This window comes from Sitodiplosis mosellana, unplaced genomic scaffold, assembly GCF_009176505.1.
Source record: "Sitodiplosis mosellana isolate CC-2019 unplaced genomic scaffold, AAFC_SMos_1.0 Smas_scaffold_6165, whole genome shotgun sequence".
Lineage (NCBI taxonomy): Eukaryota > Metazoa > Arthropoda > Insecta > Diptera > Cecidomyiidae > Sitodiplosis > Sitodiplosis mosellana.
In genome coordinates, this window is record NW_022601406.1 from 886966 (window position 1) to 912420 (window position 25455).

The 25455-nt window shown below is 37.6% G+C and overlaps 2 protein-coding genes across 3 annotated transcripts; both read right to left on the bottom strand.

Annotated features, from left to right (window-relative positions):
• Positions 1-5457: 5457 nt before the first annotated feature.
• Positions 5458-13741, bottom strand: LOC129574579 (UNC93-like protein MFSD11). Of its 2 annotated transcripts, none has more exons than XM_055456752.1 (7): positions 12682-13741; positions 7430-7599; positions 7098-7274; positions 6698-6984; positions 6288-6545; positions 6011-6186; positions 5458-5810 (listed from the first exon to the last, which is right to left on the bottom strand). In XM_055456752.1, exons 1-7 carry the CDS (start codon positions 12766-12768, stop codon positions 5607-5609), a joined length of 1359 nt encoding a protein of 452 aa, XP_055312727.1. In that variant the 5' UTR covers positions 12769-13741; the 3' UTR covers positions 5458-5606. The 2 variants fall into 2 exon arrangements, with proteins under 2 accessions (XP_055312727.1, XP_055312728.1); XM_055456753.1 differs by lacking the exon at positions 12682-13741 and adding an exon at positions 9363-9583.
• Positions 13742-16509: 2768 nt separating this feature from the next.
• Positions 16510-25227, bottom strand: LOC129574578 (transient-receptor-potential-like protein). Its single transcript, XM_055456751.1, has 15 exons — positions 25078-25227; positions 23528-24079; positions 22252-22415; positions 21781-21982; positions 21589-21624; positions 21346-21488; positions 20897-21269; positions 20495-20729; positions 20122-20395; positions 19591-19983; positions 19229-19424; positions 18918-19085; positions 17970-18823; positions 17411-17712; positions 16510-17282 (listed from the first exon to the last, which is right to left on the bottom strand). Exons 2-15 carry the CDS (start codon positions 23558-23560, stop codon positions 16777-16779), a joined length of 3879 nt encoding a protein of 1292 aa, XP_055312726.1. The 5' UTR covers positions 23561-24079; positions 25078-25227; the 3' UTR covers positions 16510-16776.
• Between the last annotated feature and the right edge of the window lie 228 nt (positions 25228-25455).

The window sequence follows — 25455 nt, forward strand, 5'->3', positions numbered from 1 at the left end:
AAAGTGCTATAACTTAGGAACTGATGGTCGGATTTGGCTCAAATTTGACGTGAATTCCTAAAAAAGATTACAGTTTCTGAAAATGATATGGATTATTTATTTGTGGTGTCCCTTATACATCAGGCCTGGGACTTTTCAATCAGCCTAGTAGGCCTTTGTCGCTTCTAACATAGATTGTGTTTGCTTTATCGGAAAACAGCAGGAATAATCTCATGTAGTTCCAATTTATTGGAAATCATGTAGTACGATGGGCTCTTGGACTTTGAGAGGTTATTTCATTTTTTGGGATTATAAAAACCTCTTGTAGGTAAAAAATCGTTGAAATACACATTTCCCATTTTATCTTCCAAAAAATAAGTCAAACCGCGTACTTCTGGCACTTTTTTTGATAAATTCGAATTATCCTCTAAAACAAATGCATTTACACCAGTTCCAATAAACACGTTATTTTGATTAACGATCCACATACCGTTGCCAATGGGAGTAAATGCATCACCAATACCCTGAATTTCTTGAGTTTCTATTGTATTGTTATTAAATTTTGTTGATCTAAATATGCGAAACATCGAATATTCCTCAGAATCTATGATTAAAAAATAAACTCGATTTAAATGGTCAATAGTAACCTGAGAATAGCTTTTTTTCGGTTCATCGTTTGAATCGATTCGAACAATAGAACCATTTTTTTCCTTAAATTGAGGAATTTCTGAGTTTGAGTCATGACGTATAATTCATCGTTCTGATCTATTTTAATAGAATACACACTTTCGTTCATACCGTTTATTTTTTCTATCGAAAAAAAAACCTTTTTTTGTGAGATTTTCAGTCAGAACAACGCTAATTATTGACAAAAGTACAAACAACCCGTGTGCAAATAAAATGACTAACAGTCACTCAGTTGTATGTAGCTGTATGTAGTGATACACAACTAAAACTGGCTAAGTTGATTGAAATTATGCGTTTTGTATGGAGACAATCACGTTTAGTTATTCTTTCAGTCAGTCGACTAATTTGGGACATTTTGACTAAGAGTGATTTGTGATTAAAGTTAACTGCAGTTGCTTATTTTGTTCGAGACAATCACTTTTAGACAGTCAAAATGTCCCAAATTAATCGACTGACTAGTCAGTCAAAAATTTTCCGCACGGGAACTTCAACATTTTTGAGTGATAGAGACTTGTGGTTTCAGATTCAAATGAATTTTAAGATGTTAAGATGTCTTGCCCGTTCAGAGTTCATAATTACACTAGACTTTGTGTGTACTATCAATCGTGTTTTAATTTGTTTTTTATTTGTTTTAATCAGTGGACGGTTATCATCCAATCAGTGTTATCAACTAAGGGAATATACCGAAATGAAGCAGAGTCCAATGTTTCAACTTAATTCGTTAGATGTTCCAGGTTTTTCTCTTCTCATTCTTCACTGAGTAGCAAGTGTATTGATGTCATGTATCTGCATATATAAAACTGTATTTATCGATTGCAATAACGTTGATGCACACAGAGAGTGCTTTGTTTTGCACAGCCTCGTAATACAAACGGTTCAATCTCAATAACACTTAACGTAAAATGTGTACAAGAATTGTTGTGCGTACACAAATTTGTAAAACAAGTTTTAAACGTGCCCCCGTTCAGTCTATTTGAAGTTTAAAGTGCAATCATTCACTGAACGTTGTTTCTCTCTTCTCCAGTTCTTGGTGTGTGTTTTTCATTCTGCTGGTTCTCAAGCGCACTTTTGTGGGTAGTGCGAAGAAAAATATATACGATCCATGCTCTGTTTGTGTATATGATATCAGTTATTTTTAAACTTTGGTGCTGGAGAGAAAAACAAAGTTATTCTTTAGTATTCATTTAATTCTATCAAAGAACCAATTTGGTGAGCGCACTCGCAATCATTCATCATCATTTGTTGATAGGCAACAAAAAATTTAAGCGCACTTTAAATGCCCGTAATTGAAATGCTTACTTCATGCTGCTGGTTGTACTTTCAGATAGAGAAAAAAAACGCTTAAAAATTAAACGGCAGTCTGCCTCGTTGCAGAAGAAAGAAAAAACCAGCGTGTGCAAAAGGAGCGACCAAAGAGAAAAAAGAATTTCAATTGAAGTGCCGAAAAAATTGCTGAAAATAACAATAAAGTTAGAATATATAAAAGGCATGGTTTTTTTTCTGCTCTGTGAGCGAGAGTACCCCTGTTTTGGTGATGGAATAATAAATTGCAGATTACGAGCCGTTAAAAAAATTGGTCGAAAAAAAATGGAATTTGTTGAACAGCAACAGTTCATGCATTGAAAAGTCGAAGAGCGAAAAAAAAACACCCACACACAGCATACGCAACTGCGTTGCCATTTGGAATGAGGTGTGATCTGTGGTGCGAGACTAGAAAAACGAAAATCATGTGCGTCATGATGATGCAAAACCTACCTCACCATGTGAGCTTTTTTGCTTTCTTTTTTTGCGTTCTTTCTCCCATTCTGGTACCAAAAGTCAGAAGAGAGAGAGAGAGAAAAAAAAAACAATGAAGATGTAGTAAATTTATTCCCAAATCTATGGTAATTTTATTCAAAATATTAAATAATACACTAAAGTCGCGGCAGTGCGTCGTATGTATGCTTTGGAGAGGGAGTGTGTGTGTGTCAGAGGGTACGGAAAATTTTGCTTTGCATTGAGATGGCACCATTTTGATGACAAACGGTTCCATCAACCATTGACTCAGCGTAATTTTGTACTGTTTTTTTCTGCTTCTTCTTTCAAAAAATGCCGTGCCATTTTTTTTCAGAAGAAAAGATGGGGTGGTGCCTGTTAAGCCTAAATGCATTACTATAATATCGACACAGAGAAGCATTTTGGAATTGCTCAAACAGCATTGCCGTGGAGATAAAGTTAATGGATGAGGAAAATCGGTTCATTCTGTTTGAAGTGTATTGTTTGGGGGAATTTCGGTGAATTTGGTCGCTTTTTTTCAGTCAACAGCTCGGTTTTTTTTCGGTGTGGAAAGAAGGGGAAAAAAAGAGAAGATGAAACAATTTGCAAAGATAATTTTAGTTGGCGTTGCCATCACAAACAGGAGCGTTTAATCAAATCATAACAGTACATCGAACGACCTCACCGCATACCGAAAGAGAGAGAGAGAGAGAGAGAGAGAGAGAGAGAGAGAGAGAGAGAGAAAGAGCTATACACAGTAATAAAGGATAAACCACAAGGAATTTTATCACTTCAATCTCATTTCATCTGCACGTTGGTGTATGCGAATGGGCCTAGCTAGAGAGACACATACACACACAGAGCACATTCAGTGTAATGCGAGCGAATGGCAAAAAAGCGAAAACATTTATTTTAGTGTGGAAATCTTTCAGCCGATTAAAAAAGATTCCTGGAATAGCGCAGCCAACGAAAGCGTCGAATGCATGATCAAACTTGAATAACAGTCAACTCAAAGACAAAAGGTACTTCCGTTTCATAAACCACCGCTGGCACACTCACACACCAAACAATACAACACAATCCAGTCTCACTCTTTCTAGACGCTCTTTCGTTTTCACTTTGCGTTCTTTTTTCAATTACGTGTCATTAACGTAAAAATAATGCGCGCGCGTCCGCACATCTATTGTGAAGCACGCTAGATGAACGTGCATAGCATCCAACACTTGATAGGCAGATGTGTTAATAATAAGAATAACGTCGTTTTGGTGAAAAAGAAGAAGAGTGCCAAAATGAATTTGTACCGAAAACAATGGGTGAGCCAGTCAGCGAATGAGTCTTGAACAAAGTGAGCTCGAGAGTCTGTTAAATTGTGTACGTTTAGCAGTTTTTGGATTGATTTTTTCTTTTCTTCCACTTCTACTTCACCCTCTCTCACTTTCGTTCGTCAATTTCCTCAGTATCTTTTGTCGACATACGACTACACACCTCACCATATTCTAACCGTAACCGAAACAATTTTCGCATTATTTAACGTATTTGTTTGTGATGTCTATTTAACGAAAACTGGATAAAGGAAGAGGCGGCAAGCAAAAACGATTGGTCTCCCACAAGCTGCTATTTGTACACATTTATTTTGTATAGATATGTACAAAAATGGCTAGATTAAGTATGGGATCGACGACGATGGCGACAACAGCAACAACATCGACGAGGACGATGAAAAAGAGAAGAATGCCGAACACACACTGGTTTAATGAAGAGTCGAAGCGCGCAGTATGTGTTTTGCTCGCACGCCATTGATAAAATTCAATTAGGTTCAAAGTAATGTTCCTTTCCATGCCATTGAATTTAAAGCTCTCAACTCTCTCTCTCTCTCTCTCACTCTCATTCTTTCTCTGCTTCACTCTCTGCTGCTGTTGTTGCCGACGACAACGGCGACTGCGGGTGTGTATTGGACACTACTTCGTATCTCGATTTTTCTCAGGGTGTGTGCCTGTGTATGTGTCTGAGTATGTTTTTGTTTTTGCGTGTTAACATGCCAATGATTAGATCGTCGGGCGAAAGCAACAAAAGACTCACCCACCGAGAATCACGGAGCAGCAGCAGCAGCAGCAGCAGCTTGAGAAAAACGGTGAAAGTAATTTTCGTTGAAAGAGAAGTGCATACGAATAAGTACACACACAGTGCTTTGTTCTAATCAGATATCAATGAGGACAAATAAAGGCGCTTCCTTGTGTCTCAGTCCGAGCAGCAACGTCGTGACAGCAGCAGCAGCAGCATCATTGTCGAGCTTGTTTGACCAAAGCCAAAACATACGCTAGCAAACACATACACACACAAGAAACAATAACCGTATCTTTTGGTCGTCGTCTTACGATGAAAATGAAAAAGAAGCCATAAAATCTCCCAAACACGCACCGATAACCATTTTGATAAGAAAAAGAGTCAAGTGTTAGAGAGCACAACAGCACTGTGATGTGCCACTGCCATACACAAACACACACACACACACACACGGAGAACGAGAAGACAAACACATTAAATTTGATTAGAAACTCTCTCGGGTGAAACACGAACAAGTGGAAGTTTTTGCAATCGAAACGTGTATATAAATTAATTTGGTAGCGACTCTGAGTAAAACACACAGCGAAATAGAGGGAGAAGGAAGAGACAGATACACACGCCAACGTATCATCATTGCAACGACTGAGAATGAAAAAAAAGCGAACAAAAGTAGAAACGTGCAGGCCGAAAGCAGCCCTTTCTCGTTTGGAATTTTAACGCATCGCGCGCTCGCGCTCGTGCGCCCATGAAAGATCATGTTTAGCGATGGACAAATGGAATTTCATTGAACATTTTAGCCACATTGTGGAAACTTTTTATTATTTGTTGTGTGTTACCATTTGCGTTGTGGTGATGATGGAAAAACCAAATCAACGAAGCCCATTTCCTTGTCTCTCACTCTGAAACAGAAAGACATAGCAAATGGCCACCTCTCACTTAACTTCATAAATAAAGTTTGTATGCACAAAGAGCTGAGTTAAAAAAGAAAAGTTTTATTTTTCGCTTCGTGTTGTTTTTTTTTATATATATGTATTTGTTTTTGTTTACGACACAATAATGTTATTAACTATAAAACTGGATGGCATTTCGATTGATTATATTTTCGTTGGTTGTTGTTTTTTTTAGTCGGAATGTACTTCAATTTGTAGTTTATCGCCACCGTCTTTGGTGCGAGCTTTCAACGATTGACTGGCTGCCCGTTTGAAGCTCCATTCTACCATGCAGAAACTTATCGTACCGATGATGCCAAACACAAGCAAAATCGTCATCTGTGCATGCAATCCCAAATGCGATGAATATACAAAGCTCATTGCCGCTGCTATCGACTAATTACAAACAATGGAGAAAATACAAACAGAATTTTCAATGAAAGAAATAAAAATAAATAAATAATTCGCAAAAGAATGAAAATGAAAATTGAAAATAAAAACAAATGGAAAATATTCATTGGAACACAAATTATCGATTTGAAAATTGAAAAAAAAATGAAAACAAAATCGATTGATTTCGCTGCAACAAAACTCACTTGTGTGAACTTGAAAACAGCAAATGCGGCAACGGAATTGCTGGCAAATGCACCACCGAGCATCGAATAGATTTGTGTGTTGAAACATGCATCGCCAAAACCAAGCAATAATGAACACAACAATGCAACCCAGGCAAGTGGTGGATCGAAGAAGCCAATATCCTGTGTATCGTTGACTGCAAATAGTTTGATTAAAATGTTATTGATGGAAATATTGCGGAGCAAATTTTTGAATATACAAATTAAAAACATATTTATAATATCGATGGAAACTAACATGGTGCATTGTCGGGTAGATTCAAAAAGATAAGCAAAAAGCTGATCAAATGAACGATGAATCCGATAATAACGATGGGATCTCGGCCGTATTTTATGGTTTTTGAACCGAGCAAACCGAACAGTACGCCACCAAATATTTCACCAATTCCAATACAAATTCCAGACAAACCGACCAGCTGCTTGGCCGATTCGCCCATTTTCGATGTGAATCCAATGCTTGGGCTATACACACCACTGTAGAACGATAGCTCAAAGCCTGAAAATTTTCAACGGAAAAATAAACAAAGAGAGGCGAGAGTGAGCGAGAGAACGAAGTAAATTTCAAACATAAAATGAGAACACGAAGTATTTCAAGAATGTGTTTCGACATGCATTTGCATTCTATGCTATAGCTATACCTATAATTACCTGTATAGAGGAAAGTGATACACAACAATAGCATGTCCCGTGTAAAGAACAGTTTGATGGCTTTAACAAATGCTCCAATAATACTATTGCTATTCGATGCATAGTCTAATTCTCGGTCACGTTCATTTTCTTCGAATGTGTTATGAACACGGCGCAACACACAGAAGAATATAACACCAACGATTGCAACCGCAATGAGCGCGATAAAAACAATATGCCGTGTGTCGGCATCGATGTGGTCTTTCCCTTGGAATTGGAAATACACAAACAAATTGCCCATCAGCATGCTGTTTGGAAACGGAGACACGAAGATAGAATGAGTGAGAAATTCCAATGAAATGCACACGTACATGTGTGTGTGTGTGTGTGTGTGTGATGAGGGATTAAATGAAAAACGCACCTTGCTTGCAACATTGCCCAAAATACACCTGAATTACGTGCAATATTGGATTCATTACTGCAACGCGACAAATAGCTACCTTGTCCGGTCCAAATCAATGCTGCACCAGCTCCCAATACACCACTTGCCACATATAATAACCAAGTTTTTGGATACAAAAATGACACCATGAAAAAGCTGCAAAACACATAGAGAGAGAGAGAGATAGGCATATAGAGAGGGGGAGAACATATCATTGAGAGAGAGAGAGAGAGATATTGTAACGATGGAGGTAAGACCATTAAAAATGCAATCGAAATCGATTGTTTAGTTTCGGCTGTTGTTATGCATACCAGTATGTAAGCGAACCGATGAACATTGCGCCTCTTGGGCCACATATCGTTATTACCGATGGTGCGAGCCAATTGCATATTGCCAGCGCCGCATAAATTATCGCCAGACTAGTATATCCATCGCCTTTAAAATCTGGATCCTCGTTTGCTATACTCTGCAGGATGGTTTTCTATTTGGATTGGATCAAATTTTTCGATATTAGCCACATATTTGATTATGGATGTTTCGTTCATGTTGTCGCTGTTGCTATTGTCGTTGTTGTTGTTCGTCATGATGTCGGTCATTTACATGTTTTAATCGATTTTCGTGAAACTGTCAAACAGCAATTTGAAATGGGGGCTCCAGATAAGCCGAACGCTTCTAATTGCCTTGACATTACCACATTACAAAAACATGAGCCGATTTGGTTTTTTCCGCCCCAAAAAATCTATGTCTCGTATTTGTCGAAATGGAAGAAAAAAAAGGGCTAAACATTCTGTCGAAATCATCATCAGATTACATTCATTCATGGGCCGTCATCGCCACACGGCGGAAATTTTCCATTTTTCACGTCAAAACTGAAAAAAAAATGAATCAAAAACACACATACACACACACACACCATGAATAAAATGTATCAAATTCATTTATTGTTTTGATAAGCGTCGAAGAGTCATTTTGGGCGTTGTGTTTGAACCGATTAAATTTACTGATACAGATAAATCAATGAATTAAAGCCATTGTTAACCTAAATTGCAAAATTATATACTTGAGATCGGTCTGAATCACTGTCGGTTTAGTTTCGTTGCGAAGAAGAATCTTCGTTTACTATACACCCATGCAACAGTGAGTGCGTCCGTTCGTTCGTTTTCGACTACACGATTGTGGCATGTTAAACATGAACCATTATTTTACATTGTGTTATCACATTTTAGCACACAGCGAGTGTGAGCGAGTGCTGAGAAAAGATTACTTTGAGTTAAATTACTGATTATTACTCAAGCACAGCGAGCTCCGATAGCCAAGTTGCTAGATTAATCCATTTCAATGAGTTGGAGCGAGAGAGAGAGAGTGACATTGTTGTCGTCACACAAGTGCACTCTTCAACGAGAAAAAGGAAACAAAGATATGGAAGGGAGAAACTACAAGCGATTCTTTTTGCGAGTGATTTGCGTAGAAATCTGTAATTAGTGCAAAGTTCGTTGTTGTCATGGAATTTGATTGAAATATGTGAGTGCGAGAATTCCATTGCAAAGTACATGCTGACCGTGCTTCTAAATTGATTGTCGCCGAAAGACTGCAATTTCATCGACTGGTTCAAGCTTATTCATTTCTACGCAATTCCATCTTTTTCGTCTAGTTTGTCGCGCATTTCATTCGAATTTGTTATCAGCATAACATGCTATGCGCGCACTAGTTCAATCGCATGAAATTTATTGTGAGGGCAAAGTATACACGAAACGGCAGCGGACGATAACTGTGTGCACTATTTAGCCAGTTTCTAATAAAATCGTGTATGTGTGTGTGTTTGTTTTTTTATTCTCTCGTCAGTATTATACGCCTTAATGCGTTCCGTCTCTATTGCTGTTCACATGTTTCGAATTTTTCGCTCTCTATCTCTTTCTCTCGCTGTCTGTCTGTCTCTCGTTTCCATCTCTTTCTCTGTCTCTGATTTTGTGTGCTGTGTGTGTGCAGCTCAAGTGCTTATAATCAAATTATGCAGACAGTTTACTAGAGACCGGTTTATATATGCTTTTTTGTGTGTGTTTCTTTGCTCCGTTTTAACGATTTTAAAAAGATTTTTTATTGTTGTACTTGATAGTGCATTTCGTATACATGTATTTGAACCGAAAAATGGCTTACGTTTATCGAATATTTTCATATTTCGCTCTTTTCTCCCGTCGCATTTGAATATTTGATCAAAACAAAAACCAAAAAAAGAAATAAACTCACATTCGATGCTCTCTTTCGCTTTAGCCAGATTTGGTGTGGAACAGCTTTTACCAGAAAACCGATTTAACGTATTAGGCCTGTGCATGCTGAAGAAGACAACGGCAACACATCGACGACACAACTTCCATATGAAGCACATTAATGGACAGTGTATGATGATGATATAACGAAATATGAACGCGTGAGAATAAAAGACTGACGCTAGCAGGTTTTTCGCAAAAGCGGGATAACAATCAGTTGCACGCAAAAGAGACATTTCAAAAGGTTACACGCAAACGGAACATTTTATTTTGTCGCATTTGGAATTTTAAAGCCGTGATTACAACAACAATATACTTCTCTCTTGCGTGCAACCTTTTGAAATGTCTCTTTTGCGTGCAACTGATTTTTATCCCACTTTTGCGAAAAACCTGGTAGCGTCAGTCTTTTATTCTCACGCGTTCATATGCACATTAAAATCCGTTTTTAGTGTGAAAATGATTTTAATTTTGCTCTAGTCGTTGTCGTCGCTAACGACCAGCCTCTCATCATTTGCATACGCTTTCTACATCTCATTCAAGTTTGAATGATTCAACAACAGACGCGCACACCAACGTCAAAACATTGATGACCATGATTTTCTCTGTCACACAAACGAGCACAATTTGGCTTCAGAACATTTCTGTCTCAATTTCTGTTTCGGTTTTTGTTTGTTTTGCTTGGGCTTGGGCTTAGAATCGAAAAACCGACGTAACTATTGCAAATACGGAGTGAGCTACCAAATGCATTTTAATTTCGATTAATTCGATGCATATGCATTTGAATGACTTTTGCCAGACCAGAATAAAAAAAAAACATAATGCAGATGATATTTCCATACAAATGATTTCAGTTTTTCAATAATCACCAAGCCTTCCCGTGTGATGATGTGTTTTTTTTCCATTCTCATCACTGGGCACTCACACAAGAGTAATTAACAGAGTGAGCAATAAGTGATAATTGGAAGATTACGTAACATCGTTTTTTTCCACTCTGGATTTGATTAAATGAATTTGGCTGCTAAAATTAAATGAAATTTAATTTCACTTCAGTTTTATTTGGTTTAATTATTCCAACTCATTTTACTGAAATTTCGGGTGGGTTGTATCGGTGTGATGATGTTAATTTACATTTTGAGTGAAATGATTTGAAGTGGCTAAAATTTATTCCATTTTTATTTTTAATGAGAAATGAGAAAAAAAAAACAACAACGACGACGACAAAACAAGTTATTTTCCATTGGAATTTGGGTAATTCTGACAGTTCACGCAAAAATGTGGTCTTTTACATTTAGAGGTAGATTGGCATGAAGGTCTCGCATTGTGTAAAGAAAGAATCATTTATGAAGGACAAGAATGAAAGAACAAATTATGAAAAGGATTGTTTTTTTTTTTAATCAAGAATCAAAAATTTCAATAAAAAATTAGAATGAAGAAAAAAAGCCAAACTCGATCGACCAAACCGCCATTACATGCATCTATTGGTCATATTACATTTTTGTGTTATCAAGTCAAAAAGACGGAATGGCATTATGATGGTGCTGGCATTTAATATCGATTAGAATTTCAATATACAATATGTATTTGGTTGGCAAAAAAAAAGGCAAACAAAAACCAATAAAATATTCGATAGTCGGGTGGCATAATAGACGCAAACGAGCGATAAAAGTCTGGTGGAACCGGCTGTTTGTGTTTTGTTGTTGTTTGTACAGCACAATGAAAGTGAAACTGTAAACCACAAAAATCATGAAACAAAAAAAACTAGTCGGAGCCAATCCAAAATCAACTAACCTGTATGAGTGAATAGAAAAAAAAACAGAGAATCGAACACAATATCGCATATAGCTTACATAGCTTACGATCTGATTGCATCAAGAAATATACCTAGCACAGTAAAACGAAAGAAGCGAATTGTATCGAAAAATATGCGAGCAAGAATGAGAGAGAGGGAGAGAGAGAGAGAGAGACAGATAGAGTGAAAGAGTAAAGAAAAATGTGTATCGGAAATGATTTTTAGTCGATGTCGTTCAATGAACTAGTTGCACAGCAGCTTGATTTACGAGTGCGAGGTGTGTGTAACAACAATTTCATACGTCATTATCAACAACTCTTTGCCCACATGAAATCAATGTATAATGTGTGTGTGCTGTGCGTCTCTCTCACCATTTATCAAGCAATCATTATCTGCGGCCCATAGTTGTTTCACTTCTTCACTCATTTCCAGTAAACACTTCTGAAAACAATACGCAACAATTACGTGCGTACACGCAAAGTGCATTCCATGCGTTCAATAAGCATTCACATGAATTATACAGATGTGTTTTTTTCTGTTCAGTGAGTACATAAGAGGGAGAGATGGAGAGAAAAAGAGAACGAAAGAAAGAATGAGAGACTAGTAAGAAGGGCTACTTTCACATTTCGAGCGAAAGATGCACACGATGTGATTTTTTACGCTAAGGGCAAACGGTTTTCAGCACAGAAATTTTCGAATAATTCTCTTTGTGTTTGTCTCTGTCTCTGTCTCTATCTCTATCTCTTTCCCTATCCATTTCACTCTGTCTCTTTCGGTATCTCTCTCTTTCTCTCTCTCTGTGCCGACTTCACTAAAAAAATCTAGTTCGAACGAATAGTTCAGCCATGAATTTTTTCTGTTTCGTTCTGCAATAGTGTAAACAAACAAATCAAATGGTTTGCAATGAGTCTGAGCAATTACGCATCGGATTTCACGCTGATTTAGCAATGAATTTTTGTATTTATTTTTCATTCTGTCCAATGTATTTAGATTGTGACACCAATCAACACACTATTTTGTTTTTGTTTGTCGCCCTTTTTTTCTACTATTCAATTCTGTGTGATAACACGATTCGTCGCTTTGTTTTGATAACAACATCCCCATACATTTTGACCGTCATCACAAAAACGATAAACAGGTCAAAACGATTTCATTTGAAACAATAAATGCATTTGAAATTCTTGCGTCATTTTGTCGGTTGAAAACAATAATTTGTGAATGATAAAGCCATTTCGATTGGAATAAAAATAATAATTTCTCGATAGAAAATGTCAAAGGAAGGCCACTTATGGTTGAAATAAATAAAACATTTCTCTCATCAATAGGGAAAAAAAGTTTGTCCAGAACAATATGAAGGGAAAAAAAAACATTTTTTTTTTGTTAAAAAGATCGAGTTTAGAAAATGTTGATGGTCATTTGGTCGTTTACGATCGATTTTTGCTAAAATACATTTAATTTCGCGATGATTTTTCTATGATGCGTAGCATTTTCACGAAAGAGTTCTGTTTACCTCGATGTTTCCCATGGTCTGGAAGGCGGTAAACAGGAACATAAACCCGAACCCAAGAAATAGCACGTTCACAAATTTTTTATCCATTTTGAAATTGTTTTTCTCTTCAGCTTTGCAATGAAACGAATGTCACAGTTGAATTTAACAAAAAAAAAACTATTATTCTACGTTAAGATAGCCGCACGTTGATAAACACCGAATGAACTTAGGCAACTAACAACACAGAAAAAATTGTCTATTGAAACGAAAGTGCACGTCAATTAAAGTTGACTCCGCAACAATGACGGAAAACAAACGGAAACTTAAACGTACCGGAACAATAAAACAGAAACGAATTTGACGCACGTGTTTCACATATTTAAGAGGTTTTGATGATTTGAACACCTCGCGCGAACTAAATCAGTTCTGTGCGCATCAAGCGCACAATATTGTTTTTCGAATCGTGCTCAATGGGAATCGGTTTATTATATGTTGTGTGTTTCTGTTTTTTTCTTCTGTGTGTGGTGATGTGCCCCTTCTCTTTCTTCGTTTACGATCAACGGCCAACAATTTTTGTATTTTCAATTGGAAGTATGTGTGTGTGTGTCTGTCACTCTTGCACACCGCATATCAATGCATGAAATATTGATATCTCTCTCACTTATTGTTGACGGTTTATTTATTTTTTTTTTTCGTCGTTTTTTATCACGATCCCAAAATCGGCTCTTAATATTGAAACGGAGCAACAAAACAGAAAAAAGAAGAAGAAAAGCACCGAACGTCAGTGGGTAAAATAAAAAGATATTTACGATCGAATTAAAGCGATTTTGTGTTTGTTTTTTGGGGCGAGAGTGAAAACAATTGGTACAAATTTGACCTAAAACTACGACACATAATCATCACCAATTTTTAACACATTTTTTTTATCGTTCGGTCGCGATCAAAGCCAAATCATCATTGTTGCGCGCTTTAAGTGTTTTGATCACATTTTTTTTCTATCTGAAATAAAAAAAAAAACACAACGAATATATTTCGTAGCGAAAAATAAAATGACCGTTTATATAGCACACTCATTCAACTCGTTGAGGCTCACGAACAGAGAGACGATAAAGCGAGCAACAACGCATAGAAAGTTTAAGACCAGTTCAGTTCTTTCTATGTGGTGACTGCCACTTAGAAACACATTGAACTAGAGGCGCGATACGGTGGGAGCAGCCGAAAAGTAGACAGAGCGAGAGTGTTGCGAGGGAGGGAAAGATAGAGAGAGAGAGAGAGAGACACACACACACAGCAAAAAGTAAAACATGAAGAGAATGTCACAAACTGCATTATTGTTATTGATTAACTAACTATAAAATTAATGTGTTGTGTTTGGTTTGCTGGCGGCTTCTGCCCTTCGCTGCTGCTGATTTCTATGTGTTTCTTCTTTGCGGCGTTCAACCATAACATTTTCAGAATGCGAAATGAGCGACCGCACGCGCCCCCAATGCACACACTTTTTTCTGCTATAAATTGTTGTCGATCAATTTCAATTGAGTAAATACCAGTTTGAACTTTGATGAGAAGTTTTGCTGTTGATACACTACATTGACGGCATTATTGCTTACACGCATTTATAATCGGAGTCGGTAGTATGAATTGGACTCGACATATTTTATTGCAAATCATCGTTAAAATCCCATGACCAAAAAAAAAACTGGACGCGAGACTAACCAGCCGAATAAAGCTTTGTGCCGACAGCAGAGCAACTACAGCAGAAACCACAACATCATCATCAGTCGACTTTTCAAACGTTTGCACAGAAAAGAGACGGAGAAATAGATAAATTGGTCTCTTATATAGAAACATTTCAACGGTAGGCTACAAACTGTCTGCCGCATACATTGCGGTGTTGCACATTGCATTACACATCAAAGAGACTGCATCAAAAGTGCACTACACAATGTACTATACACGCATACATGAGCCGCACACTGACCAATGAACCATATCGCGCGCATCATGCACTCACATTTTGCACACAATTCAAAAATTGCATTGCCGCAATTCAACTGATGAACAACAATATTTCTTCATTTTTCATTGAATTTGGCCATTGCAAAATGCACCATCAAAACTTTTTGATCCATTGAATCGTTGAGTATGTCGTTTTCAATTGGAAATTGAGCTCAAAAACAGAATTTGAAATGAAAACAACAACAGCAACAAACAAATGAATCGAAAAACGATCAACTTTTATTGCGTTTCCACTCTACAGTTAATAACGATCAAAGTAATTGCTGCACAAAACGGAATGCAATCGGCATGTCAATGGAAAAACAATTGAAAGACTCTAGTAAATCGCTAACAAACCGATTTCGATTTTTCGATCGAAATCGCTGCTCAACGGAATTTCTATTCCCTTTACAAACACACAAATAACGACGGGGAGCCCGAATGAATGTCAGACTCTCTCTCTCTCTCTCTCTCTCTCTCTTTCGCGCTCACAATTTTGCTTTCATGAATATTGGGTTCCGTTTTCATTTCGTTCAATCGTTGCTTTGCACGAAAGCTAACAGGCAATAAACAACGGCTGCAAAATATAAATATTAGCAAATCGATGATGTGATGCATCACTTCACCCGAGAAAGAGAGAGAGAGAGAGAGAGAGAGAGAGAGAGAGAGAGAGAGAGAGAGAGAGAGAGCGTTAGAACGGGCAAGTTTTGCATGGTCGAATTTCAATGAGATGAATCCATCGAATACACGCACACAGACACACCAACGCAGCAAAGGGGGTGGCATTACAAAATTCGCCGGCCATAGTTTCATCTTTGCGCGCCAGTAATCTTTTCCAAACTTATAATGTTTACGTTCATTAGGTTCAAGTCCATTAAATAGTTTGTGAAGCGCGCCAGCTACAGGGCTCTGTGGGCTTGTGCATCAATATTGAATGGATGGTTCCTCTCCGGAAAGCGTCAATCCATTTCAGCTTGATTACATCCTTTTCAACCATTCACATACACACACACACACACACACTGAATCCCGACAATCATTCTTGACCAATGCTGAATTTGATGCTATTTCGCATTTAGGCTACATTTAGGCGCGCACAATTGTGAGGTTTTTCGTTTCTCATTGCTGTTTTCTATTTAAAAGCGAACATTGTTTGCACATCACTCAACATATCAAGCGGCTAAACTACCAATTTTCCGTATCCATTGTATAAAATGCATCTATGTTGTGTTGTATGAACGAAAAAATATTTTTTTTTCCTCCAAAAAATTCAATCTCTATGTGCGTTTGATACGTTCTTGATATGTGTATTGGCTCAATCGAATCGATTATTGTTTTTTCATCCATTTGTTTGTTTGTTTATTAATTATTATATTTCAAGTTCAATGGACAAGTGGTGTGTGTGTTTTTGAAGTTTCAGATATGAATTAAAATCTCAAAGTCCTCCAATAATTCCATAAACAAATGAAATCATAATAGCAAAATGGATGTGAGTAATTTCTGAAAATACATTATCCAGAAGAGTAAAAAAACACACATACACATAATTGTACTGTGCAGTGCAGTGTAGTGCAATAGCAAAGAGTAAATAGCATTTGTTTCCATTTCCAGTCTAACGAGCAGCATTAATTAAGTTTGCGTTCAACAGTTGGATTTGCATATAGAATTTCTGTATTTGGTTAGATTCAATCGGTTTGTATATTGTCCATGGTTTTGCTTGCATCAAACAGGGAGAGAAAGAGAGAGAGAGACAGGTATAGAAATGGAAAGAGGGAGAAAATTTTTTACTCTACCGCACGAATCATTTCCACAAACACAATGCCAAAAATGAAAACAAACGTGAGGTCAAACGAATTTCTTGGTTGTTATTGGTTTTAATAGTCAAATTTATTATCTGAATTTGAAGATTAGCATTGATAGCATTTGAATAAATAATATGTTGAAATTGTTTTTTTCCCTGTTGAATCATTCTAAAGTTTCAATACAAAATACGCCCCTATAAACTGGCATCATATGCGCCATCATATAAATTTTAGCTTTTTTCATCTTTTTCTCTCTCTCTCTGAAATCATTCCTATGAATCGAGAGATAAAAGGCACGGTTGTTTAAACAAGTTTTTGTTTAAAGCCAGCCGGTTTTTGGTTGACGTCTTATCGTGGTGACATCGGTCACCTTGCGACTAGTGGGACGCAATGTTGGTGGTGAACCAGCCGCTTGATTTGCTTCGCTGGATGGTTCACTGGATTTGACCAAACTTTCCGAGCTGCTCGTGAGCGAGTCCATCGATTGCGGTGCAAATGACGAATTAATGGATGCTAGAGATTTTGGTGGTGGTGGGGTTGGTGATTTTCGGGGCAATGGCGATGCTGGACGTGGCAATGGTGACGGTGGTCGTTCAACCACCTTTGCAGGAGATGGTGGACGTGCAATAAATGGTTCTGACTTTGAGGAGAAACCAGATGTGGTCGGCATTTGGATTTTCAACGGTGGTGGTGGTATCATTCCCTTGCTGTGGTCAACCTTAGTGACAACCGGGCGAGATATCGAAATATCGCGACCATCACTTATTGGGGCCGGAGCACGACGTTTAATCACCTTTGGTGCTCCTGCCTTCGGCTTTTCGTTCACTGAAATTTGGAGAATTGAAACCATTAGAATTTTTCATGTTTTCACTTTTTTTCTTTTTTTGACTCGTTTCGAAATTGAATTGCGTTGGAAAAATTGTTTACGTGAAAATAAAATAATTGAATCTTACTTTTATCTTCTTCCAGTTCTTTAGGTTTTACCCATTTCTCATCTATGGTCGACCGATTTGATTCGGTACGAGTGATTTGAATCTCGGGTAATGGAACAATCGGTTTGGATGTTGGACATGGTGAACGAGCTCCGCTAACACTTGGTTCACCAAATGATCCACTTGAACCGATCGATGTGATTGATTTACGCCCTTTCACTTCAGGCGATTTTGATTTTGGTGATTTCATTTCAGGTGTCTTCACGCGACCACCAATGGGTGATGTCGACGCTGGTGGTGGTGATTGTACAACGTCTTGGCCTCTGTTTTTGTACACACCCAAAAAAACACATGAAAAATTTTATTCCAGACTCGATTCAGAAAAATAATATATCAATCAAAGAATTGCAACTGTAATTGCAATCTTCTAAAATGTCCAGAAATCTTGAACAATCGAAGGAAATTTGTCTAAAAACCAAGCTTATCTTTTCCAAAAATCAATTGTTTAAAAAGATTTCTAGAAAAATAAAGTTAAGAAAGAACGAATAGTTCAAGCAATTTAAACAAAAGAAAACCGTACCTAGCATCAAATGATCCAGAACGTGAACGCGTTTTCATTTTATCCAATTCGTTGCTAATTTGCGACAAAGTCGATGAAATGGATTGTCGTTGTTTTTGATCGTCAATCTTAGCCATACTTTCGGCCAACTGCACAATGTTTGGTGGCAATGGTGACGGTGCCTTACTACCGATCATTGCGTGCAATTGCAAAATGGAATTCTCCCGTTCTTGTTTGCTTGGTGATCGAGAGCCGGGGTATTCGCCAATTTCTTCGCTAATATTCTTCAACAGTTCGAGTAAAGTGTTTGTCGTTGGATCGCTGTACTCGAGTGGAGTGCATGGACGCGATTGGATTGGACTATGTTGAACCAAACGTTTCGCTTCACTCATTGCCTTCGCCAGATTCTGTTGGTTTCGGAAGCTGTTACGGTTGCGACATCGACCGATTTGGGTGTCTGTGACACCCTGTACAGCTGCCGACCACTTATGTGTTGCGGTCGATTGGACCACTTCATGGGCAACGCGACGGAATCGTGCCAATCCCTTTTCATTCACTTTATCCGCATCTTCACCTTCGGCACCACCTTCGGACGGTGCAACATGGAAATCTTTCATCAAACGACGTTCCCACACCTTCATTCGCTTAGCCAAATGAGATTTTTCCTTTTTGTCAGCCGTCGAAATGTCCATGCCATTCCGTTCAAACACCTCAAGCAATTCGTATCGCATGGCCGAAATGTCTCCCTTCACTTCGTTGATATCGTCTTCAGTCACGGTTTCATCATCCATTCGACGATGCATTGCCGATACATAACGCCATACCAACGATCTAATCACATTTGTATATCGATTTTCTCGGTCTTCTCGTCGACGCTATAGAAAAACAACAGAAGGAGAAAAAAGACAGAAATGTGTAAGCAAAAATCCATTAATTAAGTGAGAAATAAATTAAAAGTTGATCCATTACAATGGTTGAGCCGCGTTTGATTTCGCGAGTCTTTTTGCTTCTGAATAATCGCGTAATCCATTTAACCGATGGCAAAATATTGAATGGTGGAGGCAGAGTACCACTTTCTTCAAAGTAGCTCATCCACAGCTTGGTACGCGCGAATTTCCATTCAGTATCAGAATGTTCCTATAAATAGACCAACAAACAAACAAATTAGTTGCAATTTGCACAAATGACGATGGAAATGGAAAAAGGAATGAAAGAAAACATAATGAAATGAATGAGAAACAAGTGGAATGAGAGACAAACAAACAAACAAAAATACCCACATCAATCATTGCATACGAGTTGGACATCATGGCAATAAGCAGGTTCAATAAGACGATTACGTTGATCACACTGTATGAACCGAACATGAGAAGACCCCAGAACCGGGTGTACGATTTAATACCTTCGAGTTCGAACGTTTCCAATCCAACCATACCGAAACTGGCCCAAAACAGTGACTGCGACGACTCGAATAGACTGTAAACAGAGAGAAATGTGTACATCGTTCAAATTGTGTGTTTTTGCAAACGTTTCGAATGCATTTTTCAATTAATTTTCCCAATTTTTTCAATTTTTTCTTTTAGTTTTTCTTTTTTCTGATTTGACAAAACAAAACTCTTTTCTTCGGAATTTTTCATCTTACTTTCCAAACCGACGCCACTTCATACACGCATCACCCTGATTTTCCCAATCTGCCATTCCATTTGGTTTGTCATAGCATTTTGAATGTTCCAAATCGGCAAAGTACCACAGCAGTTGGTTCAAACCGCAAGCGAATGCGAACAGTACGAGCGAGTAAATGAAGAAGAACTTGACGATATCGATAACCATTCGGCCGAGAGAAATTTGCAACGGTCCCAAATGGGGATTGATCGAAAACAAGTGAACCAATTTAATGGCCGAGAAAATATTGGCCGCAGCAAACAGACCCTCAGCAATCAATTGTGGATCGAAATCATCCCAGTGTTCACGTGGAATGTAGGCTGTACTGGGATCCTTTGAAATTTCCGATGTTTGTTGAATGTAGGCAATAAATCTGTTTAACGAAATTTAGGAGAGAGTGAGAGAGTAAAAAATATGTCGAATTGTTGCTTAATTAACGACATAAAAGCAGATTCATCATTGTGCCGGATCGGCGCAGATGTGCGTACGGAATTTGTGGTTTCACACATACCTCAGCAAAGCAACCAGACAATAAAGTGAATTTCGCGAAAAGTCAATGAAATTCCACATGTTTCGTAAGTAGCTGCGAATTCCTTCGTTGAGAATCTCTTGCGTTTCTTCCCATATAAAGCCAACGACATACAGCAGGACGAGCAGTTCAAGCGGTGACGGTCCATTACCACGCTGTCGTCGCAACTGCTCCTCCATACTTTTCCTCATACTTTCCGTCCCAAATAGTAATATCGCATGTACCTCCGCTCTTTGTGACACCAAAATCAAAATGACTGTGTCAAAAGAAACAACGATCATTTTAATGAGCCAACATTTTCATATGGGGGGAGTGGGAAAAGGGGGGGGAGCACATATAGTTTATAGACACTTACACAAGAAGAACAAATAAGACGAAGCGTGAATCAAGAATTTCATAAATGGTTTTCGCATCAGTTTGGCACTACCGCATTCCGGTGCTAGCATATACATGAGACAGTACAATGGGAAGAATACAACCACACGAATGATGATAAACATTTTCTCGGCAGCTTTCTTACGACGAAAACCGGGTACACCTTCATACCAAAGTGCTGCCAAAAGTTGTTGAATATTTGGATGAGCCACAAACTAAACGGGGAATAAGTGTTTTTCTTTCGCATTTTATTTTATATTTTTTTTCGTCTCTTCTTTGAGTTGGTTTCTGTTTTTCAGCCAAATTTGTTGGTGCTCCTTCACTCTGTATTTTTTTTTTCTTTTTTTCTTCACAGAAGTAAAGTGTTTACCGATTCACCTACCTTCTTTTGTTTGTACTCAATCGCAAGTTCCAATCGTGCCAATTTCATGTGATCACCATCGGCGTATGGTGGTGCCTCTGGATCATGATTCAAAATGATGGCCAATTCCTGTGAGCTACGCGATTGATCCAATAGATCCACAGCGAACTGTTGACATTGACGACGCAAATCCAAATATTCCGATTTGCATTCCTGTTCGGCAAAGGCCAAATTACGCAATTCCCATGACAATCGGAACGCGGTCAACAGGGGATCGGTTGAGCTGAGCGCAATCAACGATGGACTGGCCAATGCACGATATTCATTCACACGGCTCAATGAGAATCGCAACGAATCCTCGGATGATTTTCGAAGACAATCATCACAACCGCATCTAAAATCGAATGAAGAACCAAGTTGTTTTTTTTTATCGGTAAAAATAGAAACGAAAAGGGTAAAAACACACGTACCGAATATCATGTGGAGTTGGAACGGTTGCACCACGATCCAAGAGAATTTTCAAAATTTCATAATTATTTTTATGCGCAGCTAAAATCAATGGTGTTATATCCGGTGTAAACATGCTCGTATTCACGTCAACTTTTTGCCAACTCTACAATTTGGTTTGAAATAAAACATTTGGTTATTGAATCCAATGAACATCGAGATTTTAAGAGCAAAACTACCAGCACTGTCATTGAATTTATACTCACGTATAGTTCGCCATCCTTATGAATAAGTTCCTCGTGCTGCGTGCAATGTCATTTCAATAAAGTTAGTTTCAAAATGGCATAATTGAACGGTTTGAATGGTTTCTATTGTTTAGGATTCGAACAATTTTTGTTCGTCCAACATTTTCTTTCTTAATGACCACTTTTGAATTGTTTTCTAATTTCAGAACAAACCTCTAAAAGAAGTTCTACAGCCTCAACGAATTCGGCGTTAATTGCAATCAGTAAGGCATCTTTTGTCTCCACCGACATGATAACAAGCAATTCAACCATTTCTAAATGCTCTGCGTCGATTGCAATCGTAAGAGCGCCTCGCCCTAGCGAATCGAAACAGTTGATATCGAATGTTTTTTTACGGTGCGCTCGTTGTAGCATACTGAAAATGTTTACGATTCATTTATTGTCTATGAAAATAGTGAGCTTTTTAAGTGCTTTGAATACAGTTTTTCTTCTCAAACAGTCAGATTTTGGTGTGTTTTTTTTTTCAAATTGAAACTTTAATCAAATAAAAAAATGCTTCTAAAAACACTACTTAACAAGGAAAAAGGGAAAAAAACATCAGTGATGTTATACTACCGAAAAATTTACGAATAAATCAGCACTTCAAAGCAAAAGCCCATTAATAATTCAAAAAAAAATGCTCACCGTCGCACGTTAGCCAAGTCTCCTCTTTCGACAGCTAGTAGATATTTCTTCTCCTCCAGTGAAAGTGGTTTTGGTAAGACGCGCACACATGATGACATATCAAGACTGGCCATCGATGGACGTGGTGAATTGCATCGGGATGGAGCGTCGATTTGCAGACCAACCTAAGCAATTGTTTTTGTTTAGAAACCACAAATTTCATAATAACTTCATTCAAAACATTATTTTTAAATCAAAAGTAGATTCTAAATGGGGAAAAATTCAAATTTAAATTCACTTTAGTCCAAAGTGAGTCATTTAAACGATGATAAAATATTAAAGCAGTTTTCAATTACTTTTTGTTTTGATTTTTTTTTCTATGAGAACAAAAGTATTTAGTGATTTTGAACATGAAAGAAACGCTTCCTATGGAAAAATTTAATTCCAATTCCTTGATGTCTGGCTAAGTGAGACGAAATTACATCGAATTATCCCCAAATACAAAATGTACTTCACCAGATGGAATCCATTTAAACTTTAATGTTTATCAGTCAATGAGAAGAAGAAAATATCACAAACAATGTTTATTATTCCATTCTTTTTCCATTTCAAAATGGGAAAGGTCGTTTGCCTACGCTAAATAAGCATTTTTTCGATTTTATCGATCTCTAAATTGATTTCCATCGTTGCATATCTTTGATGTAAAGCGGTATTATCATTCAAATTCAGGTGGATAATATCTTAAAAATTCAGCTGAATTTCAAATTCTGGCAATGCTGCACGAGAAAAAAAATCAATTTCTTTGTCCGTCACAAATTGGTCCATTCTTGTGTATACAAAGAAAATTAAAGTTCAGGTAGTGGAAATTCGGTTTGATTTGCGATATGGGCCGAAGAAGTGGAACATTCGAACGATTCGGCAAATGTGCACTGAACCGAGAGAGCGAAAAAAGGAAAGAAATCACATTTCCGAGTGCTGTATGTTTTTGTTTGGGGATGAAGATTCGCTTGCCCATTTCCATAATATCTTGTTTGCATAAGTTTGGGCATTTTATAATCTTCCGTCGCCCATAATCACATGCACTTGACTTTCGTCGCCAATAAATGGCGCATGAATTATTAAGAATGCAATGAAAGAAAAAGAAAAAAAAAACAGACGATGCGAAAAGTTGTGTCCTGTGTGTTCAAGTGCCATTAAAAGTTGATTGGATTTTGTATGTTTGTATGCGGAAAGTGGCCAAAAACTCATCAATTTCCCTGCAAACATATACGTTGTAAATATGTGAATAGACACTTACTGCGCCCGAGCCGGAGCCTTTCTTGTGAGCCATGTTTGTGGATTGCGCGCGTTTTACTTTCGAACGGCGAACGAAAAAAAAAAACGAATAATAATTCCCGTTTTTCTTTGCAGTCAGTTGGTGTTGTGTGAGAGTGTGATCACAAAATATTTTCTGTCTCTTTTATCCAGAATGTGGTGGATGCTGTAGGAATGTGCTTGCAGTTAATCTGAGTTCATTGCTTCATTGCTTCATTGCTTCATAAGAGCCATGATAAATGTATGATTCCAGTTCACGCATTAAGCGCACATATGATTCATTGCAACTGTAATGATGCACATAATCCAACCGGGTCACAACAAGTAGAAGAGAAAAATAAAATAATAATAGAAATTCTGTTGTTTTGGTCGTTGTCGTCGGGAAAGAAAAAAAAATAACGTGGACTGCGCTCAATGTGCCTCCCGTATTTCGATTTTTATTTTTCTGTTTCTTTCAGTTTTTTTTTCTCTCTTCGCTTTCTTCACTTTTGATTAATGATTTAGTTCTTTACTTGGTCGTTCTTCTTATTTGTTCCTATTCACAAACATACATATAGATAAATTTTTCACTTTTACTTCCACCAAATTTGCGCGCACAATATTTCCGTTTGGCTGCACTCGACAAGCGTTTTATTTTCGTTCTCCATCTCTCTCTTTCCACTCTGTCATTCTCTCTCTCTCTCTCTCTCTCTCTCTCTCTCTCTCTCTCTCTCTCTCTCTCTCTCTCTCTCTCTCTCTCGATCGCTCTCTTTCAATCCCTCTGTACAATTAAATTGAAGGCCGCGAACACTTAACTTTTGTGCTAGCGAATGTTGAATTTTCCAAACCGTGGCTGTTCATAACTGTCTCATAAAATAAATCAGCCTCGCTGACAATCGAAGTGATAAAGTGGATACAAATATTTGAGTCATACACATGTACCGAACAGTACATTGTACAAATAAGTACAGTCTCGAATGGAGATACGTATTTTTATGACATGATACTTTGGAAAGTGGGAGAAATCAAAAGAAAAGCGACATTTTTTTTCTTATTCCAATGATGAGTGTGTCATTTTGTTAGGGTACAAGTGCATCAGAGGGTTTCAAAGCGGAAAAGAATGATATTGTCGATTTCTGCGGCTATTGTTCTCTATTACACATCAACATAATGAGTTCTTTCCGAAAATGCTTGAGTCAAATCGTCATTTACCAGTTCAAACCTCATTCACTAGTTTAGAAACCGTTCATTCTCTCTGAAAAGAATTTTTTTTTTTTTAAATTTCTTTCTGAAAAGAAAAAGATTTCCATTCTTATTTCTCAAACACACGCATTCGTTCATTTTGTTAATGGATTCCTTTCTCATACTTCCTTTCGTTCCCTCTTGACCACTTCGATATGGGAAAATTAATTTCGCCAAACGAAACTACTCAATTCATTGTCAATTGCACAGTAAGTATTGAAAAATGTATGCAGCAAAACGGAAATATGCCATTTTTTTCACATTGTTTTTCTTTTTCTTGTCATTTTTTTCTTTGAATTCACTATAGAATACCAATCACAAGTATATTCCAGGCGTAAATTATCACAAATATCGAGTGTAGAAAATTGATTCCGGGAATGATCACACAAAACGATGGGTTGACTGTTCGCGCAAGCAACAAGCCGATGATTTTTAGGCAACCGAGTAAAACATACTGAGTCTGGCTCATGGCTAAATTCCATTTATATATGAGGCAGAACATTTCATGTATATTTTCTATCCATTTTCGTTAGGCTGCCTAATTGCATTAACAATTACAAACTTAATACACATCGCAAATCGATAATAACCAAAAGAAAACATGCAAAATCTGTCGTTGCTGTCAATATCCGGGAATGGAACGGCAACAGCATTACAGCGGCTCACACACGCACATATTAAGCACATTTT